Source organism: Phlebotomus papatasi, chromosome 2, assembly GCF_024763615.1.
Source record: "Phlebotomus papatasi isolate M1 chromosome 2, Ppap_2.1, whole genome shotgun sequence".
In the NCBI taxonomy this organism is placed as follows: Eukaryota; Metazoa; Arthropoda; class Insecta; order Diptera; family Psychodidae; genus Phlebotomus; species Phlebotomus papatasi.
Genome location: NC_077223.1, coordinates 77,655,372 through 77,676,473, shown reverse-complemented (window position 1 = coordinate 77,676,473; position 21,102 = coordinate 77,655,372). Strand labels below are relative to the sequence as shown.

General features: G+C 32.1%; 2 protein-coding genes across 3 annotated transcripts in view; one reads left to right on the top strand and one right to left on the bottom strand.

The window, feature by feature from the left end:
• LOC129804514 (sodium-dependent dopamine transporter) overlaps positions 1 to 3,390 on the top strand; it is a 51,053-nt gene extending 47,663 nt beyond the window's left edge. For both annotated transcript variants that reach the window (XM_055851866.1, XM_055851865.1), the window contains exon 8: positions 2,312 to 3,390. In XM_055851866.1, coding sequence (XP_055707841.1) covers positions 2,312 to 2,428 — 117 coding nt within the window. In that variant the 3' untranslated portion in view covers positions 2,429 to 3,390. The remainder of the gene's footprint in view (positions 1 to 2,311) is intronic.
• A 6,949-nt stretch (positions 3,391 to 10,339) lies between these two features.
• On the bottom strand, positions 10,340 to 17,970 carry LOC129804506 (GTP-binding protein Rhes-like). The gene is made up of 2 exons (XM_055851851.1): positions 17,347 to 17,970; positions 10,340 to 11,496 (listed from the first exon to the last, which is right to left on the bottom strand). Exons 1-2 carry the CDS (start codon positions 17,731 to 17,733, stop codon positions 11,170 to 11,172), a joined length of 714 nt encoding a protein of 237 aa, XP_055707826.1. The 5' UTR covers positions 17,734 to 17,970; the 3' UTR covers positions 10,340 to 11,169.
• Between the last annotated feature and the right edge of the window lie 3,132 nt (positions 17,971 to 21,102).

The window sequence follows — 21,102 nt, the reverse complement described above, 5'->3', positions numbered from 1 at the left end:
GGTCTCTGGGTTCCCTGAAAAATATGTTGATTCCCGTGAGTCTCCTGAAAAATGTAATTTTCCTTGGTTTCCCCATATGTTCCCAGAAGAATGTAAGGGTTCCCCGGGTTCTTCGTGAGTTTCCTGAAAAATGTAAGGGTTCTCCGGATTCCTCAAGAATTCCCTGAAAAATATATGGATTCCCTAAGTTTCCTGAGAAAATGTACGGATTTATCGTGAGCTCCCTGAAAAATGTATAGGTTCCCTCTGGATTCCCTGTGGGTCCCCAGAAAATATATGAGTTCCCTGAGTTGCTTGAAACGATATATGGTTCTCCGGGTTTCCTGAAAAATATATGGATTCTCGTGAGTCTCCTAAAAAACGTATATTTTCCTTGGTTTCCCCATAGGTTCCCAGAAAAATGTAAAGGTTCCCGGGGTTCTTCGTAAGTTCCTTGAAAAATGTAACGGTTAGCTGGGTTCTCCGATAATTCCTTGAAAAATATAAAGGTTCCCTGGGATTCCCTGAAAAATATATGGGTTCCCTGGATTTCCTGAAAAATGTACGAATTTACCGTGAGTTCCCACAAAAATGTTTGGATTCTCCGGGATCCCTAAAAGTTCCCTGAAAAATATAAGGATTCCTCAGGTTTCCTGTGACTTCTCTGAAAAATATATGGGTTCCCTGGATTCCTTGTGGGTTCTTAAAAAAATATATGTGTTCCCCGTGTTCCCTAGAAAAACGATGGGTTCCCCTGGTTACCCATGGGCTCCCTGACAAAATGTATGGTTTCCCCGAGTTTCCCGTGAATTCCCCGGGTTTATGGTGCATTTCCTGGCCAGATTGGCTCAAGTTCCCCGGAAAAAATATCCCTTGCTTAAGCCGAGAAAGGGCTTAGTGAGAAACTGATGGGAATGGCAAAATCTTTTTGGTCAGTAAAAAATTCAAATTGGTCATTAAAAAATAAAATTCGGTCAGTAAAAAGTAAAATATGGTCAGTAAAAAATTAAATATGGTCAGTAAAAAACTAAAAAAATCAGTAAAACATTAAATTTGGTCGGTAAAAAGTCAAATTTGGTCAGTAAAAAATAAAATTTGGTCGGTTTAGTCAAATTTGATCAGTAAAAAATCAAATTTGGTCAGTAAAAAATAAAATTTGGTCAGTAATAAATAAAATTTGGTCAGTAATAAATAAAATTTGGTCAGTAAAAAATAAAAAATTGATCAGTAAAAAATCAAATTCGGTCGGAGAAAAGTAAAATTTGGTCGGTAAAAAGTCAAATTTTGTCAGTAATTTTTTTTTAATCAGTAAAATGTGAAATTTATTCAGTGGAAAATTAAATATGATCAGTGAATAATAATTTAGTCAACAAAAAACTCAAAATCAATAAAAGTTAAAACTTTGCATATCCGGATAAAAAGTATTGCACATTTCGTATTGCGAAAACTTCGAATTTTAGTACATTTCGTATTTTACCATTTCGTATTTCATATTTCGTCTTTCCTAAATTTTGTACAAAAATTAAACAGGTGCTACTGACAACTTTCCAAAGGACAGAAAATTTCCCTTTGCCTCAACAGGCGATGCAGATAACTTTCCGAAGCACAGAAAATTTGATTTTTTACTGACCACGTCCTTTATTTTTTACTGACAATTTTTTTTTAATATTTTACCAATCAAATTTAATTTTTCACCGACCAAATTTGACTTTTCTCCGACCGAATTTGATTTTTTACTGACCAAATTTAACTTTTTACCGACCAAGTTTGACTTTTCTCCGACCGAATTTGATTTTTCACTGACCAAATTTTATTTTATACTGACCAAATTTTACTTTTCTACTGACCAAATTTGATTTTTTGCTTACCAAAATATACGCTGATAAAATTTGATTTTTTACTGACCATATTTTATTTTTTACTGACCGTATTTTATTTTTTACTGACCGTATTTGATTTTTTACTGACCAAATTTGATCTTTTAGTGACCAAATTTAATTTTTTACCGATCTTTTTAAGTTTTTTACTGACCATATTGAATTTTTTACTGACTTAATTCTTACTGACCAAATTTTATTTTTTACTGACCAAATTTAATTTTTTACTGACCAAATCTTATTTTTTACTGACCAATTTTTTACTGGCCAAATTTAATTTTTTACTGACGAAATTTGATTTTTTACTGACCAAAAAGCCGCAGCCATGGAAATGTAATATAATCATTATTTTGCGCCTCAAAATACACCAAATTAAAATAAAATAGAATAACCGACTATGATCATTGTTATTAAATGTTTAATAAATTTTTGTAATTTTTTTTCATCCCATGCAGCGCTTTAGGAAACTCACAACACCCTGGAGGGATACTCAAGTGGCCAATGCAAATGGGATTGAGTCAGTTCATGTGCAAGCTCGCTTGGCTGACGTTAAAGATGCTGAGGATGTCTGAGTTGCGCCATGGACAAGATTTAAAATTTACTATGTTTAGTAAATATTAAGTTGTTACATTAGGAAGACAATTTCTGTGACGAAATTGCAATTTAGAGTCTATTCCTTTTATAAAAACAAACTTACCTTATTGATTTCTTCTCTTCCAAAACTTACAAATCCCAATGAGATTTTTACCAGTAAGTGAAAAAAAAACCTAATTTTAAGTGAAGAATAAAAACCACATGAAAGGATTTCTTTTGTAATGAAGATTTAAAAAAAAGAGTTATAGCAAGTTTGAATAAAATATGCGGAAATGCTGTGTAGATAATAGAAATGTTTCATACATGATCGAAAATAAGTTTGTTATAGTGTGTTAGAAATTGTAATAATTAATCCTAGTTCTTAAGGAATGAAACCATGTAATTTAGCAAAGCAGACAATGTGTAAATTGAGCTTTAAAAAGACATTGAAAGAAATACCAGTGCGGTTTTAACATTATCCGAAAAGTTCGTTCAAAAAAAAACTTTGAAAAAAATGTCCAATCGAGAAAGAAAATAATTAAATTTTAAATGATAAATCCTTTCGTATGAGCTTGTGTAAGTACCTTTAGTAGATTGATGAGATTGATCCCTTTGAGATTTTTGTGGATTTGTTTTCATTTGGAAATATTTTATACAGCCATTGAAATATTTTCAAAAAGAATAAAATGCGGAGGAAAGTGTTCAAAGATTGAATAATTGCATTGAGACAGCCATTCAGTGCAATTATTGTTTTACGAATGAAAGGAAAGATGACTTTTTGGAGGGAAAATCTTATAAATCAATCCATGTAGAATTTTGTACAAGAACCAGCTCTTTTAAAGGACTTTTAGCTCAGACAGCCACTGAGATAAAACTCCTTGCTACCACCAGAAATTCTCTTTTGAATTTTCTATTTTATTTGGCGATTTTCTTAATAAATTCTCTTGATTTCAACCACAAATGCGTCTCTTATTTTAAGAATTCCTGTACCATTGAGTGAAGACACCAACCAGTTAGCAGCTATCCAACCGTTGAAGAGTTTCCACCATGTGCGATGCTTTGGAGGGAAATGACCTCATGAAAACAAAAGCACGTGACTCTTGAAATAACTATTTTAATGCAAATTTTGAGTGATTTTGCTCAAGACATAATTATCTGGGGGAGAAATGTCTCTACCACAAATTCTGACAATTAATATACAACTACTTAACACTAAGCTTAATGCAAATTCATACACATCCAAAAACCTACAGCTACAATTAGAAATGCTAACAACTTCTGCTTTATTCCAACACGCATCTCCCGACACTGAGGGAGGTGTTTTGAGACAATTTCCCGCAATTCTATCTTCTGGAGAGGGGTAGAGTCTTACTGATTTTAATTCTATCCACTACAGGATGCTCCAATACATGAAATTTCGCGGTTTTTAATTGGTTTTAAATTGAAGTTAAAACTATTTCAATCCTTTTCTACATTTTTTTGGGGCTAAACGCTAAAGTTTTATTTCTCACGATTTTAAAGTACAGTAGAGCCTCGCTATAGGCCATATTTGGTTCCATATGTGACACTTGGATCGCACTATAGTCCATGTCATTTTTCAAAATTATCAACGACTTTTAGTATTGAAATTGCTCGACGGCTTCCACTTTCTTTGCGATTGTGGTACTCGTCCTCGCTCTCTTCATTATGGATCACAATTATCACAACTACTCAATTAACTTTGCCAAAAATATTAAAATATTTATGACAACATTGCATGTCGCGCACTAAAAAACATAACCTAACTTAAAATCAGTGTTTTGAAATCAACGCTCGATAAATTGTGGACTATAGAGCGATGGCCTATAGCAGGATTCTACTGTAATGCTATGCTCTCATACTTTAAAATTTTATAAATTTGAATCCCTTGAAATAGTTGTTTTTGTCCGAATACAACATTTTGCTTATTTCTTTATAACAAATTAAAATTTTCTGATGATAAAGTGAAATTTCTACCAAGTTTTGTCTTCTGACAAAAACCTAAAATTCAATGAAATAATAAATATAAAATTTACAAATTAAAATCATAATTTATCTACTGAGAAAAAACTGGAATGGATACACGTACAGTGCCCGCTTTGTAATCCGGATGATTAGGAGACAATATGACAGATGTCTGCTTCTATCCGGATGGATTTTTTGAATTTGTTCAACGTCTCGAAAATATAGTACAATATTTTTTTTTTAGTAGAATTAGTATAAAAGTTTTAAAGAAGATTAAAAAGACATACAGTAGACTCTCTCTCAATCGGGAATATGGAGCAAAATGTCATCCGGTTTAGCGATAGAATTGAGCGTCAAAGCCTTTGTAAATTCCACAAAAAGCGCTCAATTATAAAGAATCACGATAAAATAGGAAGAACTATAGCGAATTTGAGCGAATTAGCTTCATAATTAAACGAGAAAATTGTCAACAAAATTTGTCGCCCGATTTATAAAGAGCCGATTGAGTGAGAGTCTACTGTAATTATAGAATTCTATGCTATTATACAGTAGAGTCTCGCTATAGTCCATATTTGGTTTCAAATTTGACACTTGGGTCGCACTATAGTTCATGTAATTTTTTAAAATTATCAACGATTTTTAGTATTGAAATTGCTCGACGGCTTCCACTTTCTTTGCGATTGTGGTACTTGTCCTTGCTCTCTTCATTGTGGATCACAATTATCACAACTACTTAATAAAGTTTGCCAAAAATATTAAAATAATTATGCATGTCGCATACTAAAAAACATAACCTAACTTAAAATCAGTGTTTTGAAATCAACGGTCGATAAATTGTGGACTGTAGAGCGATGGCCTATAGCGAGACTCTAGTGTACTTTATAGGCTATGAAGTTTCCAAAAAGTTGTGTGGGTTCGCTGTGGTTTAAATAGAACCGAAGATATGAGAGTCAAAGTCCACGAAATTCAAAACGCCATGTCTCCGGTTCTATTCGACCGATTTTGACAAGTGATGGCACAAAATTAAAGGTCTCACAAAGCACTATAACTTTCTAGACCAACGCTAGAGGCGGTACAGTCGAAAAAACAATTTTCATACAGTAGAATTCCTCAAATTTGAACAATATTATCAAAAACGTAACAGAATTCATGTAGGGTAGAGTAAGTACTTTTGGCCACTTTGAGGTTTCATGTGCTTGTAATTTCTATCATCTTTATTTAAAGAAAATGAAATTTTGTACAAAGATACCTTAAAGCCGTTTCTTCCTAATAATCCAAGAGAATTCCCAAAATGTTTTGGATAATTTAGTGAAAAATTCATTTTATGCAACTATGCATGTGTCAGTACTTTTGGCCACTTTGTAAGCACTTTTGGCCATTGTGTAAGCACTTTTGGCCACTTGTTTCCAATAGAATTTTAATAAAATAAGAGAAGAAATTTCGAAAACTTTCACAAATACACAGCACAAGTCCTATTCTTATTTAACACCAATTTTATGCGATTATTAGAGTATTTTAAATGACTTTTTACACATTTTCTATTTGATGTAAAAATCAGTCAAAAGTCACGATTGGTTTTACTGAAATCCGCCAGGTGCGCCACGTGTAAAATGTATGGGAAAATGAATGGCCAAAAGTACTTACACAGCCGAAAAAAGTAAGCTCTTTTAGCCACATCCGATTTTCATTTAATTTGTTAGAAAATCTTATTAAGAATGATATCACAATAAAATTTAGTTAATTAAGAAATGGACTTTCATTGAATAACATCAAATATTTTCATCAAAAATATGAAATAATGCAAAACAATTTCTCTTAACATTAACAAGTTTCTTAAGAATCCCATGTTTTTTTAGTGATTGTTTACCACCTTGTCGAGAATTTCTTTCAATAACTTAGAATTAATCAAGTCGATACAAAATCAAATATGGTTTTCTGATTCGTTAGATTAGAGGTCACGAAATAAGACCCATTTTCCTGTTTTAAATAAACTCATAATTGCCTTACAATGTGATTTTACTTTAGGTGGCCAAAAGTGCTGACTCTACCCTAAAATTCACTTTTCCTAAATTAAGGAAAATAACTTCAGAGAATTTTATCGATTAAATTTGTTGTTAAATAGGTGGAATTTGTTGAGGAAATTAATATAATACGACAATATTTAGGAAACATCAGAGAAAAATATTTCTAATTCAGACTCCATGCAAAATTTCTTTTACATAACCTCATATTTTACATTTTGAATGCAACCGTCGCCATCGTTCAAATTTGAGGAGTTCAAATTTGAGGAACTCGACTGTATTACAAAACTCAAATATATCGACTCTTGCTCAACCAATTTTAATGATTATTTCGACATAATTGTAGAGGACATTTATATCTATATTTCGACAAAATGCTACAATATTTGGCGTAATATCTAACATTAATATGGGTCAATTATTCCATAAATAATACGAATCTGTGACAATTTCATAGAAATTGACCATAAAACATTCAAAAATTGACCCACCGGTCGAGTCAAGGAACCGGTCGACTTGAGGGGACTTTACCTTACGAGGAAAAAAAGTTAATCGCACCCCCTTTTTTTCAGTATAAGTAGTTCCAAATCGATTTTGCATGCAATCCGAGTTTGTTCACATTAAAAATCTCACCTACAGTAAACTGATCTAAGTTTACCTGTCCATTTTAAATAATTCACTCCATATGGATAATGATTAACAATTTATGGCGCTAGCTAGCACGTCTTATCAAACTAGTTATATTCAATTGATTGATATTCCACCTCTTACATGAGAGAGACAATTATATCTGATTTCAGTTTTTAAGAGAAAAAGGTAAAATTTTAATCTATTGATTACACTAAATTGATAAGCTGTGTCAGCCTCATTAGAATTAGAATTGGAAAATTAGAAATCTTCAACACGATATTTTCTTTAAATCCGTATTTAAAAGTTATATTCCTAAATATTTCACTCAGCGCTGAGAGGATTGTCCCTGTTTTCTATATTTCAAATTTCGCTAATTAAAATTGAAATTAAAGCTATAGACCCGATAGACCCAGATTAACAAAATCCCGAAAGATTAAATTATGCAAAAGCTCTCGAAAAATGATACTACTTCTTGTGAGTATTACAGATTACACGAATTTAATACAAAGCATTAAATTCCAAAGATTATTAATTCCGATATTTATTCTATTTAAAATAAAATAAAATGATGAATTATCACTTAAATTCCTTATATCAAAACGCATTATTAATTAACCTGTTATAAAAGTTTAATTTACGAATTCCAAAGTAGAGTTTTCTCTGTAAATTTCTCATTCAAAAAATATCTTCCTATCTACTTTAAATTAAAATGTGGAGTAAGAGTATTTAAAATTTATTAAAATCAAGATAAGAATCTAATTTTGAAATTCTTAAGCGCAATGAAAATTTTTATATGGGGTAAAATGGGGTAATTTGGAACAATTTACAATTTGGCACATTTGAGATTTTTTCACCGTTTTAGAAATTGAAAAGAAAGAAAAGCTGTTTCTGTTCTTCTTAATTTCCTTTTTCTTCTATTTCGCGGTCTTTGTTTCCTCTCTGCTCATCTGAAACAATAAGAAAGTCTCAAATGTCCCAAATTATAATGCTTCCAAATTACCTCATTTTACCCTAAGTCAGTTATTTAAGTCAGTTTTATTTGTTAATTTTTGTTAAAAAAAACTTAAAACTAACAAAATTTTTAATTTAAGCCTTAAAAATCAAACTTTCTATATTTGTAAAAAGATTCCCAAGTAACAAAATCTATTCTTCACTGCACACATTTTAGTAAGTCTGACCTACGTTGATACTTACTTTATATAGAGCACTTAAGAGTTTAAATGAAATTTTACTATATTTTTGCATGCAAAATTTTATGAATATTTCAAAATCTTCTCTAAATCTATTTCTTTGAATTTATTTGTGCTTTGTGATATTTGCTGAAGAACGTGTGGAATTGTGAGAAAGAAAAAACAAAAAATAATAAAGATAATGATAGATAATTCATTTTTCATGATCGAGAAACATACCATAATTCGCCATCGTTACGTTGGCAGTTCGACAATAAATTTATATTCATTTTGATTGATATCAAAATTTTAAAATTTTAGTAATTTTACTTATGGGGTATTATCATTCACTCCACGTCTTTATGACTTCATTGTCGTGACTTGATGCAGTGCTACTCCGCGTGAAAAACCCCGCGAATTCACTCCAGTGACACAGAAAAATTGTATACCCACAGGAGAGGTCTTTGGAATAAGTTACAGAAACGCCGTGATGTATGCAAAACATTTTAAGCACCAATTTTCCAGTCTATTTTCAGCGCCAGCAATTCATAAGAAATGTATTTCAAATTTACCGCGTGTAAAATATTTGCATACATTTAGGTGCATCTGAAAAATTATTATATAAATTAGCTTCCAATAGTAGGCAATTTATATAAAATTCTTTCGATTCGTTTTCACTTAAAGCGGAACTCCCTGTAATCTAAAAAGAAATTAAATATAAAAGAATTTAATGAATTTAAATGATATCGTATTTATTGAAATATAGCGCATTGTAACAGAACTTCCTTTGCAATTTTATTCTCTTCGTTAGGAATTTTCGAAAATTTAAACAGAAGCAGATTTAAAGGTAAGAGTATTATTTATTATTTGACTATACTTAGTGAAAACTGACGAATAATTTACTCATTATGAGAACTAATGAACGTCATGAGTGGAGAGTGTCTCGGAAAAAAACAAATTTTCCCAAAGTTCTCATAAAAATATGTAATTTCGACGACTCAGAATATAAGTCGAACAACTCGATTTTTTATAAAATTCGTTTTATTCGCTTTTTGGATACTCCTTCATACCCTTTACCTTATCTGTGAATATTATACTTCAAAAGATAATTATTTCCAATAATATAGAGATTTTAAATCTCAAAAATCCTATACTTTGGATGTAAAAGCTGAGCTTCAATTTGCTCTCCTGTAAAATTTGCCTGCTGCGAGTTATTCGTTTCTTATTCTGAGCGATCGATTTGATATTTCCCAACTCGTATGAATAGTTACTCATATATCAGATAAAATAGCTTCTTTGTTTCTTAATTTATTATTTCTTAAAATGTCTTTGAGTATTTACCGTTGAAATTTTTATTACATAAAAGAATTCTAGATGATTTTAGATCATACGCTCAAAAATGGAATGGCGCAATTGATTTCAGAGGGATATCTCCGGTGATTGCCAGTGAAAAGGTAATCACCCTAAGATGAAAACACTTTTTTTTGCCCAGAGCTTTCGATCCTGAAAACAAAAAAAAATGTTTTCATCTTAGGGTGACTACCTTTTCACTGGCAATCACTGGAGACATCCCTTTGATTTTAGATCAGGTATTTTAACAATATGTTAACCTTTAGATAAACAAAGGCAAATTTTGAATGTTCAATTCAGGGCTCTAACAACTTAATCAATCAGTCCCAACACTGAGAGTAATCCGAAAAAGTTAAAATAACATTCCGGAAATGTTAATTTTACCCTGCAGTATTGATCCGAAATCGGTGTAAATATTACCCTTTTTAGGTGTATTAGGGGTAAAATGTATTCTTTCTCATGTTAATTTTACCCTTAATAAGGTGTAAAATTAACATTAAAAAATGTTGATATATTTTTACACCTAAAAAGTGTTAAATTTATGAGGAAAAAATGTTAATCGCACCCTCTTTTTTTCTCAGTGAAGGGTCTCTAAACAAGAATTATTCCCTTAAAATTAAAAAAAAAAAGAATGCAGTTAAAAGAGCAAAACTTGAAAAAATACCCTTCTTCAAGTTTAAAATTTTGAGTTTTAGAACTTTATTATAGGTTAAAATAATTTTTTTTAGCTATAGAGCTGTACGTGAGTACTCCGTAAGGCAGACACAATAAAATGACTTACATCTGTGTCAAAATATTATCCAAATTTCTAAATTTCTTATTAAAAATCGTTTTAGAATGGCGTCCATTTGTCAAATACGGAACGGTTTTATCAGTCTCATTAATAAATTTAGGATATTTCCAATTTATTTTTCATTTTTTTTACACAAATGTTCGTCATTTGCATGTGTCCCTGCCAAAACCAATCGTAATACTGCACATTTTTGGTGTCTTCATGAAAAATTCATTAACTTTGCATACATATAGCCTATACTAACCTGCGATTTTATATTCGGACGTTGCAAATTTTCTTTTCTCAGATCGCTCTAAAGCATTATCCATATGTAATTAACCCACTATAGCTCATCCCTAAATTATTTTAAACCTTTTACATGTGGATAATGCTCAAGTATCGTTGAACTTTATTAATATTCCATATAAATTCACAACCTGAATTTTATCAATCAGGAAACTGTTTTTATAATTCCGTGTTATTTAAAGGTCTCGCGAAATTTCATTAGAGCACCCTGTTAATGTGTTCCACATCTGAAAAGCTGCCCTGAAGACAAAGCTTGTCTCCCATTGGAATTACGTGGAATTTTTCGGTGAAATAGTCATTAAGAAAAAAATTTTAACCTTGTTCCTCATGTTTATCATCATCGTACTCTCCCTCCCCAATAAGGCTCTAGCGACGCAATATCCGCCGTGTATTTGTATTTCCGAACACCGAAGTCCCCTGGGGACCAGGGTGACGAAATGACTTTGGCGCGCAAAAGTACGGCTGCAGGAAGCGTGGGTGTCCGGGTGGAGGTGTCTGACGATTTTCACCTACGCCACGGTGCAGGAGTGCCGCTTCAGGGAGTGCTTCGGCGTCGATGGGCCCTTCCCATTGTGCTGACTGGCATACGATGGTAGCGATTGTCGGCGTCTCCGGACAGCTGGACTGAGATTGTACCGAATCTTGGCCTGCGCCAGCAACTCCTTGAACACATCTACAATTCCTGTATTGTCCTTGGCGCTAGCCTCCACATACCCACATTCCCAGTCAACTGTTGCGATTGTCTCGGTCAATTCACGTGGCAATTTCCGCTCCTTCAGGTCCGCTTTATTGGCCACTATAACTATGGGCACACGATAGCCACGGGCTTCGATGATCTGAAAGAGAAAGCAGTAATTCTCATTTAAATATCTGTGGCAATAAATGAGCTAAATTATCCACCCCAATAAACATTTTATTACCAAATTAAGTACTTCACGTGAACTTCATTTTCAGGTAATTTGAGTTACCAGAATTTTACTGAAAACATTCCTTCAAAGTTTCGCTGTAAATATTTCGTCGTATTAACGTAATTTTATCGAGAATATTTTTTGTTTTTTTTACAAACTTTGGTTAGTAAAAGTTCATAGACACACAATAAAATGTTTGTAAAATTTTGTGTTTTGTTCTTAAATTTTTGCCAAACAAAAAATGTATTAAAAAAAGATTTTTCTTTGTTTAACAAAAACTTACGAACAAAATAGAAATTTTTTTGGACATTTATTTGTGTGTTCACGAACATTTATGAACCAATATTTGTAAAAGAACAAAAACTGCTCGTGAAGTAATAGTTTTATAAACAAAGTTTGTGAAAAATGTACAAACTTTTATGAACTTTTTAGTACGTTGTACAATCTACGAACATTTCGTAAATCCCCAGTAGGACTTCACAAACATTTACAAACAATTTTACGAAATATTTTCTTTCAGTGTATTAGTATTTTCTCGAGACAATGCACATTTTCCCTTAAAGGGGAAAGTGTCAATGCTTCGTACTGACTAAATTTTTGTCATGTATCTTCCCAATCCGCAAAAAATTACTCTGACTCAAAAATGACTGGTTTTTGGTGTACAAGAAATAGTCAGAAAGATTACTCCTAATTGGAATCTTAAAAATTAGTCGTATTCGTGTCGTATTTCGGTCACAGCATTACTCAAGATTGAATTACAGTGCTGTCTCTCTATATGCACAGTTTGGGTACTTTTTTTGACAGTTCTCTCTCTGAATATGCACAACTTTTTTTGAAATTCCCAACGGTTTTTTTCTTTCTTTTAATAAATTATCATTTTTTTATTGTTCTAGAATTTTCCGTGTTGTTTTAAATATAATATGAGACAGAAAAAAAACAAAATTAAGAAAATTAGAACAAGAAAAATTAGTTGCCAAGAAAATAATTTTCTTTATTACTTTGTCAAAATGTAAACAAATTGATTTTGAATGCAACCGACACAAAAGCTGTGCATATAGAGAGTGTGCATATAGAGAGACAGCACTGTAATAATATTATCGTTATTTTACGGTTCTAAAGTTTACTCTGCCATGCAGTAACAAAAGCGACTCCAAATGACGGTCTTTTCCCGTACAAAAAATGACGCGCCAAAAACAATGCATTTGGCGTCCTTCTCTACCGCATAGGTACGAAGGGAGCACACACAGTATTTTTAAAATCATTAAATATGGAGTACCTCAAGGGACAGTCTTGGGTCCACTATTTTTTTTTAATAATTTATTTAAATAATCTCTTGGGACTCCATCTCAATGGTAGAGTAATTGCGTACTTGGGTTAATAAATGTGACCCCGCAATTTCTTGGGAATTTCCAATAGTTTTCAAAATATGGGTGCGATGAGTCACATTTATTGAGAAACATAGGAAATATATTTATGATTATGAAGGAATCACACCTAATTTAGTCATTACGAAGCTTGGGATCGTACAAAGCATGGGCACTTTCCCTTACTTTTCAATTGATTGTAAAATTTTAGAAACAGTGATTTGCGCTTTAATGGTGCTATTCCAATTAATAATAATAAAGGGATAAAATGCTTCTCCTGAACATTATTTATAGAACATGACTGTTCTCAAGTGCCCCTATATAATCGACTTTTCTCTGTATTGGTTTCCGTCGCGACTGTTTGATGGTTTGGAACACGATGAGGACTGGGGAAAATAGTCGAAATAGGAACCAATATAAAGAAAAATCAATAATGGTCCTATTCCAATGAAAAATAAACCAGTTTTTTAGCACTTTACTGTACTAAAGTGCTTCTGCATTACCGACTTTTCTTCCGGTTGATTCTTGTCTCGAGTAAAACCACCAAACAGTCGTGACATGAACCAACACAAAGAAAACTTGATTATATAGAGGCACTTTAGAACAGTCATGTTCTAAAAAAAATATTCAGAAGAAAGATTTGCCCTTTTCATTTCTCATTGCAATACCACAATAATTCATTTATATAAGATAAATCCAAATAAATATTATGGACCATCGTGTTCTCTAATCGACTAGACTAGAGGGTAGAGTTTTGAATTACTTAAAGTTCCTGCCAAACAGAGAATGCGGAAGGTCAGGTTATAGATTGCAAATTTGTTTTTAAAAAAATCTTTTAGAAAATATACTACAGCCTTTTTTCTAATTCTCTGTACTAAATTTTTTAAAGTGCTTTAGCTCACCATCAACTGGTAAAAAAGTGTGGAATATCACACATAAGTTCATTTTGGTAAGTTTTACGTCGTTATTACGAAAAACTAACAATTTACCTAAAATTAAGCAAACTTAAAGTTACTTAAAGTTTCACATTCTAATTCATTTAACTTCTTTTTTGAATTAAATTACAATTTGTTTCCAGTTCAATAAAACGAAAATTACGATATTTTTTTCGTATAACATGGGCCCGGAACAGAATAATTCATAAAGTGAATGGCCCAAAAAGTCCCTCCTAAACACCGTGAAATGAACTTTTTTATTTACTCTTAAAGCAATCCTAAAGCGCATTTAATGGATGAATTGGCGTGAAAAAGTAGCTTTTAAAGCTCTCATGTGGTGTGAAAATCAATGTAATACTCCCACCTACAAAGTCTCCAGTTCTAAACCATCCAAAATATCAGACTTTGTACAGTTCAACGCCTGTCACATAACAATTCACCAGGACTTGCATTGGCAGGTAAATACATAAAATACTTTATGTTTAAATACATATCTTTTGAATTCTCCGTTATTTACCTTGATATTAATTCACGATTGTTTTAAACCCAATTGACAAAATATTTACACAAACGTTGTGTGATATTAATTTCAATGATTTTGCATTATATATTATGAATTCTGAAGAAATACGACAGTACGAGAAAATGCCTCAATTTTTTTCCGCAGAAATTCAAAGTTGAATAAACTTTGGGAAATTTCTACGCAATAATAATTCTCAAAGGTAAAAATTTAAGGTGTTCTTTTTCATTTATGAATGTCAGCGAATGGTGTGTTATATCGTAATTGAATTTGCAATTTAAAGATAAATCTTCAAAAAAAATCCTTTATCATAACCAAACGAGAGCTCATAAAAATGCGCATAAAAATCGTCATATTATCGACTATTTATAAAGAAACAGTTAAAGAGTACTATAAAGTAAAGTGACCAAGTGATAAACACTTATAGAATGCTCGATCTCGTAAGTTTTATGTTTTATCCTCAAAAGTACTATCTCATTAATTGTTTAGCGGTTCAACTTGAAGTAAAATTAGATGGCAAAGCGTCTCAACTTTGCGGAATGCTCAAACTCTTGAGAAAGAGATCTCCGTGAATTAATTTTTCGCATTGGTTTTGGGTGCATACTTGCATACTACCATAATTACACTGAGAGAAATCCGAAAAAGTTAAAATAACATTCCGGAAATGTTTATTTTACCCTGCACCTGCAGTATTGATCCAAAATTGGTGTAAATATTACCCTTTTTAGGTGTATTAGGGGTTAAAGTTACCCTTTTTCATGTTAATTTCACCCTTAAAAAGTTGTAAAATTAACATTAAAAAATGTTGATATATTTTTACATCTAAAACGGGGTTAAAGTTCTCAGGAAAAAAGTTAATCGCACCCTGTTTTTTTCTCAGTGTAAATTGATTCATAACAGGCATTCTGAATTCGAAAATTGGTTACCAAATCCCGATTTTCGAATGTTTAGGAAAGAGTATCAAACATACAGACAAATAAATAAGTAAATTCGAGAGAGGTAAATCAAATAAAAAACGATTCATTACTGATAAACACCAATACAGTTGCATTGGAAATTTCAAGACCTTTCCAAAAAATCCAAATTTAACTCTTTAAGGACGATTGGAACACCAGTGTCCCATAAAGAAAATAATTTTTCCTGACTACCTAAAGTTATGTGCAAAGTAGAAGGTTGAAGGAATCTGGAATATATTTTGCAAGTCTCAAGCTATTTGCGATATAGTAAATATTTAAACTTAAAAATAATTAATTTTTAAATTCTTATATTGAAAAATTATTTTAATTATTTTTTATATTTCCAATTTTTTTTAAGCAAAACCGTTTTAGTAAAAGAAACTACAATACTCAAACATAATATATTTCACTAGAGTGAAAATTGTCATTCATTGGTATTGTCAGAAAAATGACTTAAATTTTTGGGCTATTTTTGTCCCTATCGTTCATATAGGCACAAAATACACCAAATCAGACTTTGTTGTATTTTCTAAGGTTAGATGTAAGACCTTTTACTGATTTTGTTTATCGGTTTCACTTTTATTGCTGATTTTCGGTCAGCGAAAACTGTCTCGTCGTTAAAGAGTAAAGAATTCCGTTGGAAATATAGCCCTCTAGAATGGTTAACTTTTTTAGACCTTCGAAAATTCAAAATGGCGAATTTTCCGGTCAAAGTGTCCACTCATCTGAACCAGTTATACATAATATCTGAAACTGAATGAAATTCTTATGACAATTTTGATATATACCAAAATTGGCCAATTCAGGATTAAAATTGACTATTGCTTCATAACCGGTGATGCATTTGATACATAATGCAAACAGATATTTTGCTACTTTTAACGGTTTTATAAACGATTTTCTTAAAAGTTGAGGATTAAAACATTTTAGCGAAAATATTTATTAATTAATTTCTACAAGTTTGGATTCATTTGAAAGATCTTTAAATCTTGAACAAGTTTTAAACAGTTTTTAAAATTTACTATTTTTGTTTAAATGACGAAAAATGAATTACAGAAGGAATGGTCTCACCGATTTTTAATATATTCTCACATTTGACTGCCCATAAAAATGTATTTTAGATTAATAAAATTTAAGTAATTTTGTAACGGAATGTCATCTACATGTAGATGACATTCCTATGGCATGAACCTATACTATGGTTACGTTTTATAAGTATATGAACGTTATCCTATTCTAACCTGATGTATATGGTTCATACTTATAAAATTTGTCCAAAATTCAAAAACCTTTCAAATGAAACCAAACTCGTAGAAATTGATTTATAAATACGTTCACTAAGGCTGTTTAACCTTCTACTTAAAAAAAAATCCTTCTTGAAACTGATAGAAGCAGCGAAATACCTCTTTGCATAATATCTAAAATTCATCCAAAATTGCGACTAAATACATTTAGATATTAAATAATCCATTAAACTTGGGTTTGGAAAGGACAAAAAAAAGTCTCTGAGAAAATGAATGGTAATGATTCGAAAATTGATATAAGGGGTCCATCAAATTCCCTAAATTGCTATTTCTAAACTTTTACTCTTTAAACTTAGCAACAGTAGAATGGACCTTGCTATAAAAGAAATAAATGAAATTTTCAAGAAAATAACACGAAATTAAAAGAAATATCATGAAACTTATGTAAAACTTTCACATTGAAAACATTAGCATAATTACAATATTAGTAACGCAACATTTTTTTGTCTATCGAATAAGTTTCCTGTTAATACTTGAACCCCTTCTTTTAGTAGAGGCAGGGATTAAGTTTATTGCACCAGAAAATTTTTCTACTTGCAAAAAAACTTAATAATAGTATTACAATTTTTTTCTTATCAGAATTTAATAGATATGTTTTCTATTTTTAAGCGTTATTCTATATGCTTTTCTCATGAAGATTTGCAATAGAATTCATATTGTATTAAAACTGTCACATGCAGAAGAGAGGAAATTGCTCACTTGTTCTCTAAGGCGTTCCACTTCCTTCCACGATTCTTCCTCGTCCACGGAAAAGACAAGAATAAAAGCTCCCCCCGTGGATATGGATAGAGCCCTCATGGCGGGAAACTGATAGGCTCCCGAAGTGTCCAAAATATCTAGGGTCAGAGCAGCTCCATCAGGCAACTCATATTCACCCCTATGTAGCTCCTCGACGGTCTGTCGGTAGCGAGCCAGGTATTTGTCGTAGAGAAACTGAGAGATGATTGAGGATTTCCCCACCCGAGCTGCTCCCATCATGACCACCCGATGGTGTTCCTTTCGCCTCACAGGTGAACATTCAGCCTTGGGGCTACGCATGACGGTCACAAGGGACGGTAGTCGAAGACGCTGACAGGGTCCAGGCATCGTGTACAAAAATCCCTCTCTGTCGCACCTGGGAAGAACAGCACCAATTTCTGCTTCGGTTGATTTCACAGCAACGCAATCAGTTCATTGCCCCGGCAAGGATGGCAATAAAATGGAAGGGGAATGGTGATTCCTGGGAAGTAAATCACATGGAAAAATAGCAAAAAAAGAAAATTATATTCCATTCCATTCACCTCCCACGCCCAAGCCCCCCGCGTCCTCCTCACTCTCACTCATCCCGGAAAAAAGTCCCTCCGGAGGCAAGTACCGTGATGAAAGAAATCAAATATGCGTGTCGCATTCTCTGTGAATCTCATGTGCCAAATGTTAAATTCCTCTGTTCTATTGTGTACCCTTAGTCTTAGAAAGGGATCTAACTATCACATTCCTCGTGCTCATGAGCATCCCATTTGATCTCATTAATGAATCTGTCCGATGGAATAACTTTCAGGAAAAATAGGGACCAACAGCACGGTAAAAGTTATTGAGGGAAATGTTACTCTTACTTTCATTGTTTGTTAAATGTTCCAATGCGTGTTAATATGTTAAGAGCTTATCCTTAAATCGTTAGTTAAAAAAGGTCAATGATATGCAATTGGGTCTCTCAAAGTCCTTCGTATGTTTAACATTTATGGATGAATACAAAATAACTTGCGGGGAAAGTAAGCTTATATATGACAGCTACACTAAACTTTACCATGTTATGCTAAGAGAGGTGGGGCTACTTTGAGCTGTGCCACATTGACATACGATTCCTTCACATATTTCTAAAAGAAGCTGGGCTTTAACCTAATGTAATTTAGCCCTACTACATACAATTGTGGAATTAAATAAGATTTTGATAAGGCCTAGCTTTCTTTAAAAACATGCAAATATCGTTTATCAGTGTAGTCTCACAGATTAAAATAGTCTCACTTTCCCCTGGGTATTTGATTCTTTATTGCAATCAATATTAACTTAAAATCAATAAGATTGAAAAATTCACTAATTAGGTAAGTTAGAGTTTTATCCTTGCTCAAGAGAATAAAATCGGAAGTAAATGTTCAGGCATTAAAAATTTTTCATATAAAATTGTAGAAATTGTAAAAAAAAGAAAGTATCACACGGACGTGTAGTGTAGGGGGAAGCGCGCTACCTTCGGATGATTTATGTTTCGCACAAATCATTTTTTTCAATGAGTTATAAATAAACTTGGCCCATTATAATATTATAGTTTAATAGCTAATCCAATGCCTCAAAATTACAGGAAAGAGTTAGGGGTGAAATCCATAAGGAACATAGAGAAAAAATTGAATTGTCTGAAGCTGGAGTCGTCCGAAGGTAGCAAATTATTCACAAAATTCCACCTCCTAAACAAATAGGGTCGGAGGAACGTCTGTTCGACAGGGAACCCCTATTGACACTTTTGTCAAAATGTTGAAAATTATTTAATGTATCTAGTAAAATATAAGTAATATAACGTTTTTTCTGTAATGTACCTTTTACTATAAACAGGGATGTTCAAATTTCATATCCCAAATGGTACAGAGTAGGGTGTCAATAGGTGCTGACACGAGTTCTTAAATTGTCAATAGACGTTCCTTTCACCCTATAATAATAATAATAATAATAATAATAATAATTTTTTTATAACAGAATATCTCTTAATCAAATATGTTACAAATTACGGTACAAATTTTAGGTAGTGTAATTTCACCTAGTGTATAGGTGAATGATATATAATAAAATCAAGATTTCCAAAAAAAGGGGTGCGAATGCGAAATGCGAAATGCTCGAACTTGTAACTTAGATGCTGTCCCTCAAAAGAACTTTCACATCATTTAACGTTTACCGGTTCTCAACCGATTTTATTCGATTTATAAATCATTCAACAGATCCCTCAAAATATATTATAAGATTAGTAGAGTTGATTTTCGAACAAACTATTGCTTATCGATTCATAACCAGTTCATAACCAATTGGAATCGGTCCAGACTTGTAAGAAATTCCAAGGCCTTTTAGCGAGTCTAAATATGACCCCATTCGGTTCAGAAATATGTTTTCCAGAGCCTTTTAAATCTTTGATCTTAAAAAATAGGAATGATTCAATGTTTTTTTTGTATAAAAACGAAATGTTCACTCAGATAACCTCTAACTAAACATATCCAAAAACGAAAACAATCGTACAACGTGTTTTCAAGCAAGTCCCAAAAATATGGTTTTGGAGGTGGAATGAAAGGGATAGGGAAAAATGAATGGCATGTTAATGGTCCCAGAGTCGACTTATGGAAGGGAGGGGTCCCCCAAATGCCCCAATTCTCTACCTCTAATCGTTTGGATTCTAGGCGAGGTAACGACCGGACACACGGACGTAAAGATAAAGTGGATAAAGTTCTCAAAACATGGCCTGTTTTTTGTTGTTGATAGTTTTTTTTTATAAGTGATTATATTTTTATATTATAGACTATTTTTAAAATATACCATTTTTGTTTAAATTACGAAAAATGAATTATAGAAGGGATGGTCTCACCGATTTTAATATATTCTCACTTTTGACTACCCATAAAAATGTATTTTAGATTAATAAAATTTAAGTAATATTGTAACGCAGTGTCATATACATGAACCCACGTCATGCCCCTGCATGAACCTATACCATGGTTACGATTCTCAATCTCAAACTCTCTAGGTAATTAAGTACAATGAAAATCAGTGATTGGAATTTGAAAACTTTTAGATACAAAATTTTTGATACGTTAAATCAAGTTAAATTCTCATAAAAATTGATACTCAGAAAATCAAATTAGTGTACCGTTATAGTGTTAGAGATAGATAGTAAAACATATTAAAATCAAAATTTTGAATAATATTTCTACGTAATTCTGATTATTTTATAAATAGTGAAATGTCAAAGCTTTATTTACCAGTACTGCTATTAATGTGTAAGGTTCCCGTCTTTGTTATTTATTGTTTTTCATCAGTATTTCTCAGATAGTAATTTTATAGATTGATGATTTTGGTATCTATTTTTATTGATGTTTTTAGTTTTTCAAGGAATTTCAATATAGGATACTGGTCAAAATAGGCTTAAAGGCCTAAGACCGCTGTAAGGGGGGAAAAAAAATAAAACAAGTAAAAAATCTTATTTACTTATTTGTTGTTCGTCCATATATTTATTGATTTTTATGTTTGTTTTTTTTTAATCATTATCAAATAGCCAATATGTTTAATTTTATCAGGATGCGTTTTTTGTTCGAATTATCGTCTTCCATGATAATATTTTATTTCTTTTTATTTATATTTGACCTAGGTCAAAATAAGTCCCAATATTTAAAACCTTGATAAGGGGCTTTGGGTCCCAAATAAACTCAGGCTGATGCTCGAGAAAAT

Coding starts and splice junctions, on each gene's coding strand:
- LOC129804506 (XM_055851851.1), bottom strand. CDS start 17,733: ATGCCTGGACCCTGTCAGCGTCTTCGACTACCGTCCCTTGTGACCGTC. Junction 11,497..17,346: donor TGGAACGCCTTAGAGAACAA/GTGAGCAATTTC, acceptor TTTCTCTTTCAG/ATCATCGAAGCCCGTGGCTA.